Source organism: Cinclus cinclus, chromosome 1 (genome assembly GCF_963662255.1).
Source record: "Cinclus cinclus chromosome 1, bCinCin1.1, whole genome shotgun sequence".
Lineage (NCBI taxonomy): Eukaryota > Metazoa > Chordata > Aves > Passeriformes > Cinclidae > Cinclus > Cinclus cinclus.
This window is the reverse complement of record NC_085046.1, coordinates 92,330,050-92,348,655: the sequence shown is the minus strand read 5'-3', so window position 1 is coordinate 92,348,655 and position 18,606 is coordinate 92,330,050. Positions and strand designations below refer to the sequence as shown.

Sequence of the window (18,606 nt, the reverse complement as noted above, 5' to 3'; positions counted from 1 at the left end):
TTCAGAGCCTGTTTGCATTCCTAAGATACACTTTTTGGTTAATAATGAAGACAAGAAGGGAGTAATAAACTTATTACTAAAGTATCCACATCAGAATTACTTAATCTTCTTGTCAACCCAAAGTTTCATGTTTGCTGTTCATTTTCCTTAACCCCAGACCTTGCAGGTAATGTGCTCATGCTCCATCTTAAGTTAGACACAAATCCAGCATCACCAATTTTGGCAGCATTTGTCATCCAGCCATGCAATTCTAATACGCAGGACTGTAAGAGAAGCCTAAATACAGTGATTCTCTTGGCCCTTATTTATGTTAGAGACAATGCCAGTTTCTAGCCCACATCATTGTGGGGGAAGGAGGCTTCAACATGTGACACAAAAGAAAACAAAAAAAAAAGTCTCCAAACACATTTAACATAATGCTCTTGATTTCTTTTGGAGTATGACTCATGTGTTTTAAATGATTAATGGAGGCTCAACTTCAATCCCCACTCAAAATAGCCCTGTTACCTCTGATAAGAGAGGAGGATGTGAATTTACTGAGTGTGGCAGCCCTTCTTATCTGCACTGGAATGAAAAAAGCAGGCAAAAAGTGGGCAGGCCACATGCCCAAAAAGAGACAGCTTAGTTCCCCTGAGCTCATTTAGTATCTTCAGCTCTGGCGAGTGTGAGGTTTTGGGCTGAGAGACAGACCTTTCCAAGAGAGCAGCACAAGCTGAGTTAAAGAAACAGGAGCTGACACCAGGTCTGAGTGTAATACAACCTAATTAAAATTAAGAGTGGTTGGAAATGTGTTTGGTTATATTCTGCAGGCAACGAAAGGCCATTTTCCTAAAAATGCTATCTTAATGATTTGCCCAATTTATATTCTTGTCTTTCCATTTATTAGTTACCTAAACCTTATAAAGCAGAGCTTTCTCCATCCTCATGAGGCAGGTGTGTTTACAAATGGCAGGTACTGATGAAATGTTTACTGAAAAGATTAGCTTGTCAATGAGGCAAAGGATGGATATTGATCCCCCTTCTATGTTTGTCAACCTGTAACCTGTTTAAGAAATGGCCTACAGCAATGAAATCCAATCAAGCACTCTCTGCAGCTCCAGTTTTCTTGTAATATAGGGAGGGGATTCAATCACAATAAAGGAAATGAACCACTTATCATATAAATGAGGGTAAGGCAATTAACAGGTTACAGGTTCCAAGTGAGGAGAGTTCTGACTGCAACACAGGATTAAACAATGGCTAGTCTGTACACCTGAGCTTTCCTGTGGTCTTTCTGCAGGGAAGGGTTGATATTTGGCAAAATGTGTGGCAATGTCGAGTTAACAGGTTTAACAGAGGAGAGCACATTGTGTGCCTCCCCTAGCTATACCATTGCTTCATAACTTTGCAATGGAAATGTTTTCAGAGGTGGCCAAAGCACCTTCTAAGTAATTATCACCACTTATCAATCCATAGGGCCACCTGAAAAACAATTTTTTAGCTCTATGACTGTTGAGAGAACTTGCAGAACTTTTATTTTATTCAAGATCAGAAGAAAATTTTCTGATATGATCCTCCTACCCTCACCTCTTCCAGTAATGTGTCCCAGGATCAATTGTGTTCAAGACAAGCATTGGAACCACCAGGCTGCAGGTACAGCCTTCGATAGCTTGTCTTTATTTATTTGCATGAATGAGTAAAAGGGCAGCATGATCTACAGATAGGCTGATGTGGACCCTCTCTTCCCTCCAGCAGAGTGGATACCCATGTACAATACCTAATTTGTAGGTTCAGATCCCTGCCCTGAAACATGGAACTGTAGCTGGTGTTGAAGCATTGCCATTTGAGGGTTTCCATCTCCAAAAACACAATCCCAGACCTTGCTGGGAAAAGATGAGATCAAGTAATTTTTCCATTAAAAGTTTAGATCTTGGTACTTGCGGGGGTTGATTTTGGCTGGGTATCAGGTGCCCACCACGTGATCTCACATTCACCCTCCTCTGCAAGACAAGTAGCTTGCTGAGGAAGGAAAGTGAGAGCAAAATAGGACAAAAAGAGGGGAAAATAGGACAAAAAGCTTATAGGTCAAGGTAAGGACAGGAAGAGATTATTGTATCCAGAACCTTGACATGCAAATCCAATACAGTGCTCCAACCGTTTCCAGCTAAAAAACTGTGTCGCTGCAAGCATCTGCTCTGTGCTTAACCTAGAGGAAGTTTTCTTTCTTATCTTCTGTCTCCAGAACCCTTTTTTTCTTTTCTAAATAATTTTCTTCCTCATGGATACCTTTATTGCTTCAAATGTGCACTGAAATAGACTTCATTAGATAAGCAGCCTTCAGAGAGGAGGTCAGTGAAATATTATGCATAGCAGTCAGCAAAATGTGAGAATTCAGTGGACTCGTGGACTTGGGGAAGGTGGGGAGGTACACAGACCTCATTCTCTGCTCCCTGTGTCTGCCAGACCATGGCAGCCTGCCCAGCCTGACCCAACAGCCTCTAAGCTCAACCAGCTCAGCTGAAAGTGCAAACAAACCACAGCTGATCGAAAAGCCTTTCTGAAAAAGCAGCTTGCATTGACCTGCTGGTGTTACCCCTTGCCAGGGAGAAGAACAAGCTCTTGTGGCAGTCTGCCAGCAGTGGAGGGTTAGCTTAAATTTTCTGGCAATTTACCTTGCTGAAGTAAATTGTGCTTTAAATATTAGGATTTGTTGTAGGTGAGCAGTTACTGCATTCCTTAGACATATCCACCCTTCTAGTGATGACTACTGCCATGTTTAACCCCTTCCAGTTCCATCCTCAAAAATGTTTTTCCAGTGGTGTAAAGAGCCCTTGAACATTGTCTCTTCTCCTATAGAATCATGGAATAGAATGGAATGGAATCACAGAAAGGCTTGGGTTGGAAGGGACCTTAGAGATATCTTGTTCCAATGCCCGTGCCGTGGGCAGGGCCATATTCAACTAGACCAGCTTGCTCAAAGCCCTATCCAGCCTGGACCTGAACACTTCCAGGGATGAGGCATCCACAACTTCTCTGAGCAATCTGTTCCAGTGTTTCACCACACTAATAACTAATCTAAAACCACCCTCTTTCAGTTTAAAGCCCTTCCCCCATGTCCTATAACTAGATGCCCTTTTAAAAAGTCACTATTGAAAGCAAAATAATAATTTAGTTATTAGAATCAGTAAAATCAGTGACCGGAGCTATTTCTCATGAGTTTGAAACCCTAGTTTTGTTACTTGGACTGACTCAGACAGCAGAAATTAGATCTAAATTAAAAGTAAATTTTAGTAGTTTGAAATAAAAGGCTAACTCCTTCATATGCAAAGGTGTTAAATTTTTCATAAGTAAGCAGTCTCATGTGAAATAAAATGCTGAAATGAAGCTGTGACATGGTGGTTCATCTTCCTAAGTACAATAACCATGCTCAAAAATTAGTGTAGATATTGGAATAGTCAGGATAGAGTCAAACCCTTTAAGGTTCTCATGGCATTATCTTGCCATGCAGACACCTTGCTGGTACCAGTACCATCTGGTCCAGCATTCCCAGGTGGAGGTGTCTGCCACTCATTTGCAGGAGAGAGGAGAATCCTGCGTCTGGTTACCTCTCTTCTCCCGATACCACATCCCCCAGAGATTTACTGTCTGCTTTGTTAATGATTAAGAGCTAACTACAGAAGGGCACGTATCAAGTATGGACATATTGTATGGTGCCAGAATTGAGGAGGAAGCCTCAGGCTTGTGTCCCATGGGCCTCTCTCCAGTATTAATCTTCTCGGTACATGAAATATTTCTCACCAATACATAACCTCACTTATTACTTCCTGCCATTAAGTGCAGCAAATACTCAGACACTCTTCTGGAACATCTCCAAATGAAATCTCAGAGTCATTACATTAACCTTTTCCATTATAGAGCAGAAGGAAATTAGCTATTGGCACACAGAGAAATACTTAGAAAGCGGTACGATATTTCGCGTTATTGTATTTTTATACTTTCCAACAATGTAAAGAGTTAAACAAAAGCATTAAAAATCCTGCATGCTTCATTAAAAACTCTCAATTTCTCTATTTTCAGCAAAATAAGCCATCAGAGTTAGATTCTATAATTGACACCATTGCTTAGGGAACAAACCTATGAATCTTATTAGAGACAAATTCATTACTTTAAGTCCACCCTTAGGATGCAGAGCTCATAAAAGAAACCTCTGGAGGGTTCAGCTTAGGGGATGAGATGATTTCAGGCTGCAAATCTACAGATTTGCTGTAATTAACCTGAACTAATTATTGTCAGGCGATGGGTCAGACATACTGGATAAAAGCCCCTGACTGGTTTTATGGTCTACTGGGTTTTCAGCAAGAGAGCTGCTTGTTAAACAAAGAAAAAGTACTGAAAGCACAGCCCTACATATTCTTAAAGTAAAATAAATCTTTCCACTAGGAGAGAATACCACAGACTGTTTAAAATGCACAGTCAATTGGCACACTGAAATATATCAATGTTTAATACTTTTGTTGGCTATCTCACTGCAGGAAATCATCACCAACAATGGTCAAAACCAGCTCCTGAGTGGGCTGTGCTGCTCTCCCTCCACATGAAGAGAATTCCTGCCTGCCTGCTTTTGCAAATATCATGAGAAGGGATCCATTAAACAATTCTTCGTGCACTGCAGGTACACATTCTAGTCCTGTAATGGATGCTGCCCTGTCACAACTCTGCTGCTGCTTTCAAGGGGTAAGAAAGATGCAAGAGTGCACCCACAGAAGCTTCTATGCCTGGAATAGGGCAGAAGGAGATGGCTGGCCTCTACAAGATATGCTGATAATTCATATCATCCCAATTTATTTATCACAGCTTCAAAAAGCAGTGACGATTTTTACCAACAGTGGAAAAACTGGTTAGTTTTATTGTTTCAAACACAGATTTTTGTATGCATTTAAATTTCCACATTCTGTTGTAATCAGTGGCCATGACGTGAAAATATTTTGGGGTCTCTCCATCCGTTGAAGTTTTCAAGACTTGGCTGGGCAAAGCAGACATGATCAACTTCCACCTTGAGTGGGACAGGACCTTCAAGTCCCTTCTGGGTAGCATTTCTATGGCCCAGTGTGGTTAAGACATGGCTAGGTTACAAGGAGAACTCAGGAGCTGTACTTTCTCAGAAGGAGATGCTTAATAACTGCCCCTTGCTGAGGATTTCTTTTCTCTTCAGTCCAAAGATGCAGTGCCATTGCTTTTTCTCTCACGTCAGACAGTGTTTCTTGGCAGATGGTCGCATACTTTTACTGAATGTATCACTGATACTGGGAAATTTGTTCTCCATTTCCTCTGGGTGTCTCTGATGCTGTGGGACTGAGCTCCTAACAAAGGGCTCTGAACAAGGGAAGCCTGTGTATGAGTGCAGCACAGTTAGAGCTGATTTTGGCACTGATCACCTACAGACCCTGGGATACACCAGTGAGGGAGCGCACGGTCAAGCAGTGGGGATAGTCAGTGGCTTTTGTCATACATGAGCAACTTAAAATATCTTGGCGACATTTTAACTCACTTGAATGTGACTTAAATGACTTTAAATTTTGAGCCACCTCATAAATCCAAGGTCCCTCCTCTGCTGAATGGCTGTGGAGTTTCTTTAGGTTCCTCATGCACTCAGCTGCTTCCAAATAAAATTTTCTGCCTCACAGGGGTATTGTGAGTGTAAGGTAGCCTCATATCTGCTAACCTAATAGGATCAATCAAGCTTCAGAGGTCTTGGAATTGAAAGAAATTCCAACAAGAGCTTTGATTTTTATTTTTGGTGTATTACACTGATGGGTTTATTATTAGTTTTCACTATTTGTATTTTGTTATCTTTTTTCCTTCATTAACAGTTTTCCTACTGGTATAAAGATATTTCCTAGCAAGCAGAGGATTAAAAATTGCCAGTAAAAATAGCTGGAAATCTAAACAGTTGAACTGAAGGAAAGTATGGGAAGGATTGATACTGAGCATAACACTATTTTATTGTGGAGGCAGCAGCACATGTGCTCTTTTGTAGATCTGAATGTTCTAGGTGATTGGATCCTTGTAATCAAGGTCAGAAGTTATTCATTACCCAAAAGAGATTTTAAAATGCACAAGTAGCAGCATTTAAACCCTACTAACATTCTGGAGGAGGCAGCTTTTGAAACACATAAAATTCTCAAGTTTTTTGTTTTGTGAAGACATCCTGCAAACTAAGATCATTAAAATATCCCCCCTCTGACCCTGTAAATACCAAGCATTGTTTCTGTTTCCTGATTTGGTCTTCCCTGTAATAACTATGTGTCTTCCTGTTGGGAGAGCAGGGAGAGCAATGCCAGGTAAAAAGTGCCTTTTTGCCATCCCTGCAGTCAGGTCCTCAGCTGACTCAGCTGTACTTCAGCCTTACTCAAGCATCAGACTTCTGATCTTGATGTAAACAACACTTTCCTCAATGTTAACAAACTTGCCCACCCTTGACTGCCCTGCTTACAGATGAAACCTGCTCCTCTAGCAGCCTCCAAACCCCTCATTTCACTGCTCTGGGCAGCTGTGATTGGTGCTTCAGGTGTGACTTTTTGAGAACTGGTCTCTCCCTAATCAGCATCAACTTAGGGCAAAAGCATTGCGAGTTTGCTCTGTGCCTGTTTGTGAAGATATTGCAAATAAAAACTATTTGCCAGTGAATGGAAAATCCTGACTGAGGCAGGAAAAGCTGCAGTTATCAAGCATCACCACTGTATGCCACTACAGACTAATTACTCTAGTGGATCCCAGAGATGAGGCACCGCTACAGCAGACCCTCAAGAAACACTTAGTTAATATTAAATTGTAATCCTATTACATTTAGATGTTCTCAGTGCTATTAATCTCACAGTTTCAAAGTCAGTAGTTTAAAAACAGATTATCTGAAAATCACAATGCCATTAATCTCTTTGTGTATATACCATTTTTAAGCACAGGAGCCAAGAGGAGTAAAAACAATAATAAATTTATGTTTTCAGTATCTTTCTCCTTAAGAATATTCCACATGTAATTTCAAATTCATCAAAAAAGAACCAGACATGGAAAAGATTATTTTCATAATCCATCCATGCTAAAGATAAAATAAACATGAATAATCAGAAATTAATTATCTCATCCACTGTCTTTCATAAGTCCTCTATTTGACTGGTACAAAATTACCCTCAGATTTATATCCTAGCACTAAAAAGCATAAATAAAATGCACTACAGAAGAATTAATTGGTTAGATATTTTGAAACAGTTTCTAGATTTAATTTACACCCTAATAAAATTTTTGTTGAAAATTGACTAATGCTTTTGCAAAAAAAGTCTTTACAACACAGACTACTGTGCCAAAGCAAAAATCAACTTCTTGCTGACAGACCACAGAGAACTTCTTAAGCATTTGTGTATAAATGCTTAAGTAAGATTGTAATGCATAAGTTAGCACTTACATGCTTTTTGAATCATATCCTAAATTTGGTCTCTGTTTCTATTGATTTCTCCTACAGGGTTGAAATCCTAAAAAATATTTTCCTTTTTGGTCTCTTCTCTTTTCTGATCATTATCATTTATTGTTGCTATATCTGGTTATTAACAGACTTAAACAACTGCTTGTTTCTGTCCCTATAAATTTCTATTCTTATGCTTTCCTCAGTTTTTATTCTGTCTGTAGTTTAAACTATTCTTTGCTCTAGAAAAATACCTGTAAGATGGGTAGGAGGGGGAGAACCAGGGCAAAGAAATCTGTAATTATAGAAATAATCACTTTGATAAAATAAATTGTTCCTAGAATTTTTTTGTATTTCTTAAAATAATTGTAGGGTATGTCTCCTCCATCTTGAGCACAGAACCCAAATAATTTGGAATTGTGGTCTTGCCGAGAGCTGGGATGTTGTAATACAAAACTTCACAAGAAAATTATCTGGTACAGGCTGCATCATCCCTTATCCCAGGGCCCTCTTGGACTGCATCCTTTCCATTCCCTGTTTAGTGAGGAAGATGGGTGGAATAGCATTTGGAGAGTGTTTCCTTTTATAGTTGGGATATTTGCTCACCTTTGAGTAACTCAGAGATATCTTCCTTTTGCCTGTGCAAAGGAGCTATGTGACCCCTTTACAAAATGGATTAGTATGAAAAACTGCATTGAAGGGATTAAATGGCAGGGAACAAAATAGAGCAAGAAAATGAAATCTTCTCCTTTGAAAGTGTACTCTTAGAAGGCTGAGAATTGCACTTTGTTGCTGAAGTAACATCCGTGCTGAAGATCTTTTCAGCTGATTTTACAGGAGTTCCTGCTAGGGCTTGATGATGCTACTTCTGCTGCAATGCCACAGCAGTTTCACGGAGATGGTACAAATTGCTGTATTATTTCTAAGAACCCTTCCTTGTCCTCTGGGGTTTCTCTGGGTACTGTGACCCGTGATTGCTACCAGGAAACTGGATCCAATCCAAATATTTAAATCTAGACGTGACTTCAGTCATCTACTGAGTTTTGTCTCCCCAGTAATTAGTAACTTCTGGTGTGTTTGACATTGGAGTTCACAGTTCTGTAACCACTCCCTTTTCTGGCTGCAGTATGATATTTGGGCTGTGAAAGGGGATATTCCAATCCCAAAAGTGAATGAATACCTTCCACAATAGTTAGCCTCTTAAAATAATTACTGGGAAAAATGAAAGTGTAATCACTAGTCCAATAATGGCTCTAGTGGAAGGAAACATAAATTAAGTCATATTGGATCTCTGAAACCCTAAATTAGGCAAATTAGGGATTTGATTTTTCTTTAAAAGCCTAGATCTATAGTAGTACTAAAGGAGAGCAGTGCTGGATGTGAGAGGAAAATAACTATCAGCAGTGAAATATCTTTGGACTGTTCAGCAACATTACCATTCAGAGCCACGGAATACATTACATTTTATTGTAAACTTTGTTCCTTAGAGAAGTATAAATCTTGAAAGTGTGTCAATACTTGGCAAAGTAAGCAGTCTCTGGAGGCAAAAAATGTTTAAGACCATCTATCAAGTATAAGAAGTTGATAGCAATTAAAATCAGAGCTGTTTATGTATAAACATAAATTGCAGAGGTAGCTTAAAACTGGCCTGTAAAAATCTTGGCTGGGTGGAAATTCCAATAGCAAAAGACTGCGAAAAGCAACATCTGAATTTTAAGAACTATTTTTGTGGCATGCATAATTTCTTTAGCAACAATATTTTCTATGAAATTTTATTACATTGAGGAAAATGTATGTGTTTATTTAATTTCACATTGAGGTATCCTTTAAAAAACACCACAAACAACAAAACACAAAACCCACTGAACAATGGGTAAAAAGAAGATAGTTTGGATAAAATATTACTTATATTAGATAAGCACTGAACCTGGTTATATTTCAATGTTCACTATTACCCCAAAGAGATACAGAGAAGGATGCAGAATTATTTAATATTAATTACTATAATAATAATAATAATAATAATGATTTTTAAAATTATTGTGTATTAAAAGGAAATTATTATTTGTATATCTTTAATGTGTGGGGTTCTCACAAAATAGATCACTGTGGGCAGTCAGAACAATTTTTATTGCTTTTCACAGCAGTTACAACACTAAAAATTTCAGTGGAATGAGAGCCCACAGAAAGAGTACTGGGGGCTCTTCCTGTCCTGAAGAGCCAGGCACTGGGCACCCAGTTGCTGATTTGAAAGGAATGTGTTGGTCTTGTTCCAGGTTTCTGGTCCCGTGGTCAGCCTTGGGTCACTGTGTTTGGGTCAGTCCTTGAGGAAAGGTGAGGGGCACAGCCAGAGCACCAATTAATGCAGTGCTGGAGGGGATGTGTTGGGCTGTAGGTGGACCCTGCCCCTTCTACCAAGGCTTGCATGACCATTCCTTTAGGGATGGTAAATTAAGTCAGAGAGCCTGCTTCCTTCCTTAGAACATGGGGAGGTGTGAAGAAGACACCAATTTCAAGTGTGACAGTCCTGAGGAAGCTTGAAGGGCTGGAGTGCTGTGCCCACAGTGGCCCCCCAGTCCATGCCATGGACACAGGGAAAAACTTGCTGGCAGCAGGAACAGGACCAGCCTGCTGGGTGGAAGGGAGAGACTGTGGCTGCAAAAAGTGGGATTGAATGCTGTTAAACAGAGCATAATGTACAATGTTTATTTGAAATTAATGAGGCTGGCATGTCTTCAAAATGCATTTTAATATTTAAATTGCTGCAAAAGTAAATTATTAAAATAAAGTGTTCATGAATTATCACCCTTGATCTCGCAAGCCGCAGTACTAGAAGATGAGAAACAAAGAGTGCCTTGGTCAGTGAGGTAAAGGAAAGGCTGTCCCCTTTTCATGTTGAATTTTTTACGCTGTCAGATTACCTCTTTTCATTTCTGTGGGAAAGATATCTCAGGAAGGAAGTCTTAAAATGGGACCCAAATCAGGACCTAGCATGTAACTAGTATGTATGAGAGATTTTGGTGTTCCAGACACCAATATCTACCACTGAGGGAACAGAGCAAATCCACCCACATAAGTAGATTAATTCTGGCATCAGAGAGAGAAGAAACTACATCAGGACCTTCCTCATCTTTCTTACTTTCAGAGGAAGATAAGTCCAGCAACTATTTCTACATCTCCTCCACAACAGTGCAAGAGAAGAGGGCTTTGTTAAGTGCTCCCAGCTTTCTAGAGGAAAAGTGTCTGAGCTTCCTCCCAGATTTGCAGGGCTCCTGCTCTATGCACACACCGTGAAGAAAATCAGAACAAGTGAGAGGGTGAGACAGCATTTCATTGCAGAGACCTGCTAGACCTTGGATCTCTCCCCTCCTTTGTTGGAAGAGTCCTTGGACAAGGGACTAGTCTTCCTTTTGGTTGCAAGAGCAGGAATACTGATGGGTCCCTTATTAACACAAGGAGTAAAGGGAAGCCCTAGGAAATAACAAAAGTATTCTCGTATTTTTAAATTTAGGCTTTGTCTTACACCCTCTCCACCAAGAATTTGTAAGAATTTCATAGAACAAGATGTGAATAAATCAATAGAGGAAACAGCATCTGAACCACAATGCAGGCATTTAATGTCTCCTTGTGCATTAAATTACCCAATTAATGTTTCCTGTTGCTTTAGCCTGTTCTAATAAGGCTTGACTGTCGCTTATCAGCCCCTAATCTTCTAAATGATGAGCAAGAACTGCAGCTGGATTTACAAGAGCCTTTGGGGCACAATACCAAACTCCCAGAGTGCCAAAGATCCATCCTTGGAATTACGCTTATTAGGGTTTCTCATTCATTATCATTTACTTCACACAGATATCTACTAATAAGATCAGATTGACTTTATTCTTTATTCTTTATTCTTTATTCTTTATTCTTTACTATTCAAATAAATACAGTGGACAATCAGATTCTGTATATAAATAATTCCTCAAATTCAAGTTTTTTGTTGCATAAAGATGTCATTTTAGACACCAATACTCCTTTAAGCTAACTGAGTTTGCCTGCAACGTGGGCTTATTTTTCCTGAAAGGCTGATATGTAGTTTAGAATGTTTTGGGGTAAGAAAAATTTTTTCAGAGTAACCAAAAGTAATTTTCATGGGCTGTGTCCGTGAGTTAGCTAATTAGAATAAAGATGTTGGGAAAAAGTGGTAGGTAATGAGTAACTAACAGGGATAAATGATTTTTAACAGACAATGGCAGTGTCTTCAGAATGATAAATATTTTCCTGTTGTATTATAAAAAATAAATAAATCTATTTTACCGAGAGAGACTTCTTATGAACTGTGAGGCCAGCTGGGGGGAAGAATAGATTCATTTAGATAAAATGCTATTAAATTGCCTGCATAGTGTCCTGTCAGACGACTATTGATCCCATCCCATGGGAGAAATTGATTTCTGTGCAGAGAGCTGTGTGCTCTCTGCAATGTCTTGCTCCAGCACTATTGCTCTGGTAATCACACGCTGCTGCCTCTTTTCCTTCCTCTCTCTTTCTGTCTATTTGTCATGCAAAGATTGATTGAGAGACATGAAGGATTCAAATTGCAGGGTTTTTTTGTTGTTTGACCTATATTCTGTTAAATATGTAAACAGTTCATTTGTAGTTCTGTATGTATGAATGGGCTGAAGCAGTATGCAAGGAAGGCTTCCAGGGGGATGTTTGTACCTTTGTTCTCCTGTAGACCTATTAGAGCTGACTCAGTGAAGGGATTCTGAATGCAGCTGAGAATTCTCTCTGCTTCAGCAAAGCTACCTAGGCTAGTTCTCAACACGAGATCTGAAGATGGGAAAATAATTCAAACTTTTAACATCAGAATTACATAAAAGCCGAGAAGTGAAATGATGAGTGATTAAGCACCCTTGCTTTGGTTTCCTTCTTTTAGGTATAAATACCCTTTGTCAGCTCACATTAATGTGAGTCATTTTTAACAAGACAAAATTACCTGAGGTCAAGTAATGACAACATAAAAGTTGAAATCAACTTTTAAATCTCCCCCCTTTGAATAAGGAACAAGGTCTTTAATTGCCATGAAATGGTCACACATTGTTATGTTATTATCTTGTATAATACAGCTTCAGCTTGTCTGATGAGTTATGTATGTACTTGACTTTTTCTAGTATTTCTTGTTATTCTAACATTGGTTTCATTCTTATGAGACATTTATCACCATCAGTGCTAAGCAGTTGTTTGAATGTCAGCTTGTGGGGATCAAGGCCCTTGTTGTTCTCTTGGACAACTACTTGGCATTTGCATATGGAGAAAACTTCTGAATGGGAAAAACCCAGGGTAGACCTTCTGGCTTCAAATCATGCCAGTGCTAAGGGCATAGAGGGGAAAAAAGATGTGTTGGTAGATCACAGCTGTATTTTAGTAGTCCCAGGCTGCTGCATTAGACCGAGGAAGGAAACTCTAGGATGGATCCTCCTGGAAGATTTTCAAAATCTGACAGGACAAAGTCCTAAGCAAATGAGTCTAATATTAAGGTTAACCCTTCTTTAACAGAAGTTTAAAGAACTGCCCTGATTCTCATCATTCCAAGGTATCTTTGAAATGAAATCCTTTATGATTTTATGAATTCAAGTCCTGGTTACCTTTAGACATTTGCCCAAGCTCCTTGTTATAACATCAGCTCTAACCTATGAAATGAAGCCCTGTTTTTCAGTTGCCTTTTAATGCTTTGGATAGCAGAGCAAATGAAGATACATTTCTTCTCCTCTTCATTAGTCTCTCCTCCATGCTAGCATTTTGCCACTCGGCATATAATCCAACTTTGCTTCAACTGGAGGCAAACACTGACTTCTTGAGTGCATTCTGGAAGGTGCCCAGGCAGCAGGGAGAAGGCAATGTCTGCCAGCATAAAGTGCATGGAAGCAAACACATTTCCCAGCTATGGAGAAATGCAGCTGAGATGGGAATGCTTAAGGAGGGGGTCAGGAGTCGTTGGAGATCACTAACTGCAGGTCTCCAAATCTAGCACCTCTTAACTTCTGACCTGAAGGTGTGAGATTCTCTTCCTCTGTCTTGGAGAGGAGAAAGGGAAGAAGCAGCTGTGCTTTGTGGTTTTGTTTGAAATACAGAGGGTGGGAGGTGACAGAGTAGGGAGGGTGAGGAGCCAGAAAGACAGAAAGAAGAGGAAAGTGTGGGGTAGTTTGTATGTGGGAATTTGCATAGGGAATGCACATTCCCTAGGTGTACTTGGGGAAACATTGTATAAGCAGATATGAAGGAAAGGAGTCAGGTGTGAGGAACAACAAAAAGTGGGACCAATATCAGAGAAAATGGGCTCTCTTCCTTATGTATTCACACCTATCATAAGTTTGCAGGGGAAGTTTCAATCTAACTGGGACAAAGTTGACACCTTGCTGCAAGCAAATAGGGACTAGAAATTACTGTGAAAGAGACCTTAAAAACACTAGGATCATAAAAAAATCAGTCCTGGGAACTGTTTTTTTTTGGTTGGTTTGTTGGTTTTTTATTTGTTTGTTTGTTTTGTTTTTTTGTTTGTTTGTTTTGCTTATATGTCTCCTTTGCTAATCAGAACTTAATTTGATAGCCTATTAGAAGCAAATCTAGAAGCAACTGCTGGCTGCCCCTTACTGTGTGTTTCTATGCTTCTCTCTCACAACAGGGTGACTTCTGCACTCTAAATACTTTTTCTAAAATAAACAAAGCAAGCTACTTGCAATTGAAGAGCCTAGTGCTGCTAAACTCAGAATTTTCCTAGGACAGCCTTTCAGTTCAAATACCTTAGCTTCCTTTGGCTGGTGTTTGTATGTGCTTCAGAGAATACTTAATCAAGGAAAGAACTGCCCCTCATCTCTGTCCCCATTAATTTAATGCAAGAATCCACCATTTTACCAGAACCTTTATTTGTGCATGTGGAAGGCTTTGCCTCTCATAACAGGGAGATCATAGAAGGGGAGAAATTGTCAAAAGCAATGGTGAAGGATTAACTGCTTGTAGAGTTTATTTATGCACTGATGTTTCTCTTCTATTCAGCGTCTTCCTCCTTTTCCACCCATGGCTAAGGAGAAATACAGAAAAAAAAAGGACAATATAAAGCAAAACAGGAAAACATACAGACGATGCAAGAATTGGCCACAAACCTTCCCAGGTCAGAAACCAAAGGTCCCTGTTATTATTTGAAAGATACTTTTTGAAATTAAGAACTTCAATCCTGTCTAATCCTTCAAACTCTTCCTAATCCCACAGAATCCTACTAACACAATTAGCATCCTTACTGATGCCTTCAGGTATAGAACTAGGCTCTCTAATAATTTTGTTTGTTTTATCTGGGTGTGGGCTGCATTAACCTGGCAGAGTGCTGAGGGAGATTTCTGTCGTTCTCTGCTTTAAGTTGGTAAGTGCAGGCAGATTCCTGTGGTTTTGACCCAGTGAATTTCATTTAAAGGAAAGAAAGCTAAGATGTTCTGAAAGGCTCCAAGAAGTAGACTAATGATTCCTGTCTGTCAGTCGGATAATTCCATTGTCATGGTTCACTGTTTTTTCCCAGTTTATATCTACTTTGTATGTTCAAATGTGGAACTCTTGGTTTAATCCTAAATTTGTGATTGAAAAAGAACTATTGAACTGCTATGGTGGTGGTGATGAAAGCATAATCTAAAAGTCTACTGGGCTTTTTTTTTCCTGTCACTCTGTCTCATAATTTTGACTGTTGTCCACTCATACCTTTGCAAATTTGTGTCATAGTTATTTCCACTAATTTCCCAGTTTCATCATCCCACCAAGTTTAAAGAAATAATAGAAAAATTGTTTCAATTACAAAGCAACCACTCCTGTTACTTGAATCCCTTCACCTAGTTCATGTGCAGTAAATGAACTGAAATATTGCTGACTGCTCAGAAGGAGTTTGTTGACTCATCTTTATCGAGAGGACTCTCACTCACAGATGGACTGGACAGTGGAAGTTGTGCCACCTCTGGGAACGCCACCTCCATGAATTGTGGCCTCCTTGGACATCGTGTTGGAGGCCCTGGATCCACCAGAGATCCCACTGCTGGTATAGCCTGATGAGTGGGTCGTGCCTTTGGCACCTAGAACAAAGGATATGTTACTGACAAAAAAAAACAAAAAAAAAGGAAGGAACAGAACAGGACAATTATCAACTACTGTGTTTTAAAATAACTCAAGACTAGCAAATGTATCAAAATACAAGGTAACTGCTGATTGCTTGACTTGTTCTGTCAGTGTGCTGCTTTCTAGCTGCCATCTTGGGGAAAGGATATTATCAGTGCTGTTGTGGAGTACCCAGAACACAAAGAAAATTTACGGCTTTTACACAGATTGTTTTTGATAAACCTGGATTTCCAAAATAGTTTTGACACAATTTACCTCTTCTGAAATTGCACTTTTCTGTGGAGCTGCCTGAGGACTATGGAACAAACTTCTTTCCTAGTAGAAACTAGGAATTGTTGCACTTTCTGTTCCAAGTGAGGAACGTGTTCCTTTCACTTCACTTTCCCTCACATAAACCTGTAACAGATACCTGTAAAATTCAAGTACCACAAGTTGTGGTAGCCAGTGGCCAATTTATATGTATATCTTCATGCCAGTCTAAATAAGCCCCAAACAAAATATTTCTTTGAAAACTCTTCTTCTCATGGGAGAGGAGTAAAGCACTAGTGACGACAAATGTTAGTGATAATGCTTAAAGCATTCCTGGAAGATGCTCAAATATTTTGGTGATGAGCTTGTTATAACATCTTCTGTAAAGTGATACTGAACAATACTCATGCCCCACTGCAGAATCAGCCTCCTTCGAGCTTGTTTGTTCTGGGGGGAGGAAGGGTTACAGTCTGAATGAAAAGGTTAAGAAGATGTGTTTGGAGAGATTTCACTGAGCACCTGCGGAAATGAAATCAGGCCCTTTTAGCTCTCAATCAGGCAAAGAATGTGTAGCAAACTCTCCTGCTGCAGGGAGCCAAAGCTCACACCTGTCTTGGCAATGTTACAGAGCTAGCATTTCCCACATGGATAAAAGCTCTTTTGGAGTATCTCCTGTCGGCATGGCTAAGGTTTCCTTGAGTCATACAGACTTCTCTTCACCAGAATGGTGGTTTTCATAGAAGTCCATAGTTAACACAGAGGTTGAAAGAATAAAACTAGGTATAGTTAAATGCTTGTTTTGTTTCTGTTTCTTATAAAAATGCCCAGCAGACAGAGGGGATAGAAATCTTCAGTGTTTTAATTTAGAACTGATAGCTTTATGCTCTCTGTAGGGCATCTCCACTGAAGAGTTTGCCTCTGGTTATGAGTGTGCTGTACCACCCTGATCTGTAACAGAAGGCAGCTTTGTGCAGCTGACTAACAGATGACTAGAGTGAGCAACTGGCATCTCCTGCTTACCAGGATTTCTGCTGCTAAGGCAGTGTGGTGCCTGAGAGCACTCTCTTCTCTACGTTTCTCTCTCTTTCCCTGCTCTTCTGACTTTGTCTCATATTCTGTCCCTTGGCTGTTACTATCCCTTATCTTTCCTACTGAATATTCAATAAACACTGTATTCAGAAACCTAAATTCACTGATCAAATCATACAAAGTGAAAATTAAAACAATGCCTCAGAGGAGTAGCATGCAGTATGTCTCTGAATGACCCTTATATCACCTCTTCCCTCACTATCTAGAGGGCCTCACTCTATGAATAATACTGGAAGGAATGTAAATCAAAATCTCAAAACAAAAAACCCCCAAACTTATTTCATTTCAATAAAGCTTAACACACGTGGAAGTAGTAGACCAGTGGTAGACCAATATGGCAGAGGTGCCCACCTATAACCAGCCTGCTGGTTGGCATACACATGGGACATGTGGGTCTGAGACCCTGAAGGCAAGAAGGGGTTTTGGAGCCTCTATCCAAGGTCAGAGAGCTAATTACTGAGCTTCTGGGTAAAGCAGTATTGCATGGGACACTCTGCTCGCTGGAGTCATGCCTGTTCAGAGGATACCTGCTGAATCAAGTCACACAGGCAGGTCTGGCAGGGAGAATTCCTTGTGCATAGATTCCATGGGATACGGGGTTAAACAAGTTCCAGGCTGGTAAGATCTGGTCAGAGACTGCTCCGTGCCAGCAGCAGAACAGTGAACACCTGCAGGGTTATCTCATGTGAAAGGTAGCTATGCCTTATTTTAGTACTTTAGGTAGGGGATGTCAAGGATGTGTATACATTCCCTTCATTAATTCATCTCTTGGACTACAACTAATCTCTCTCCTCTACAGATTTTGTGTAAGGTTTTAGGAGTTCTCCCTGTAGGGATGTGTGTGATAACAAACAAGAGCAAGGGAAATCTGATAATTTTAATGAAATGTAGCTACACAGATCATGTTCTTGCATAAGTGCATCATTGCTTGTTGCTACCACAACTCTTCATATTATTGATGATTCCTGGCAGAATGGACAGATAGCACAAGCTTCAAATAAACACTATCCAAAACCTCATGAATAGCACTTATGTGTATGTTCACTCATACATAGTACGTACACACACAGAAAACACCATCAATAATATCCCACTCATAGTACACAGTTAAATAGAGGAATCCTCTTTCTTCAGTGCCATACAGAAATGTGGGAGAGATTATTTGGCAAGCTTCTTTTCAAGGAGCAACACCTATCTGATCCTATGTGTCATCCTATGATCCTGATGTCTGATGCACTGAACCACAAAACCACACACACAATCATACAGAGAATTGCTCATACCCATTTCCTGGAGAGTAGAAGTGGGGCCTCCAGAAGGCACACCTCCCCCAGAGGCTCTTGCTTCTTGGGACATCAGTGATGAGGCCAGGGATCCTCCTGTGATCCCAGAGGGAGTGAACCCAGCACTGCGGACATTCTGGTCAGACATGCTGCTTTCTGCTGGTGAGAATTCCAGTGAAGCATCCAGAGACTGCTCAGCCCATCTTTTTATACACTCTCCAGGTAACAGTGAGGAAACGAAACTGCTGCTATGATAAGGAAGAATAGAAACTGAAACTTATCCTCAGCCAGAAAATGAAACTGAATTTTATCAATAGGCCTTTTCACTGCTGTTGCACAATGGCATTTAGGCAAACCAAGGAATTTCCTCTTGTGATATTAAAACAAATTTCTAATGTATCAGTCATTGTTTGGCAA

At 39.9% G+C, this 18,606-nt stretch overlaps 1 protein-coding gene across 1 annotated transcript; it reads right to left on the bottom strand.

The window, feature by feature from the left end:
• Nucleotides 1-13,568: 13,568 nt before the first annotated feature.
• On the bottom strand, nt 13,569-18,337 carry LOC134048648 (interferon alpha-inducible protein 27-like protein 2B). The gene is made up of 3 exons (XM_062500555.1): nt 18,190-18,337; nt 15,379-15,525; nt 13,569-14,495 (listed from the first exon to the last, which is right to left on the bottom strand). Exons 1-3 carry the CDS (start codon nt 18,335-18,337, stop codon nt 14,467-14,469), a joined length of 324 nt encoding a protein of 107 aa, XP_062356539.1. The 3' UTR covers nt 13,569-14,466.
• Between the last annotated feature and the right edge of the window lie 269 nt (nt 18,338-18,606).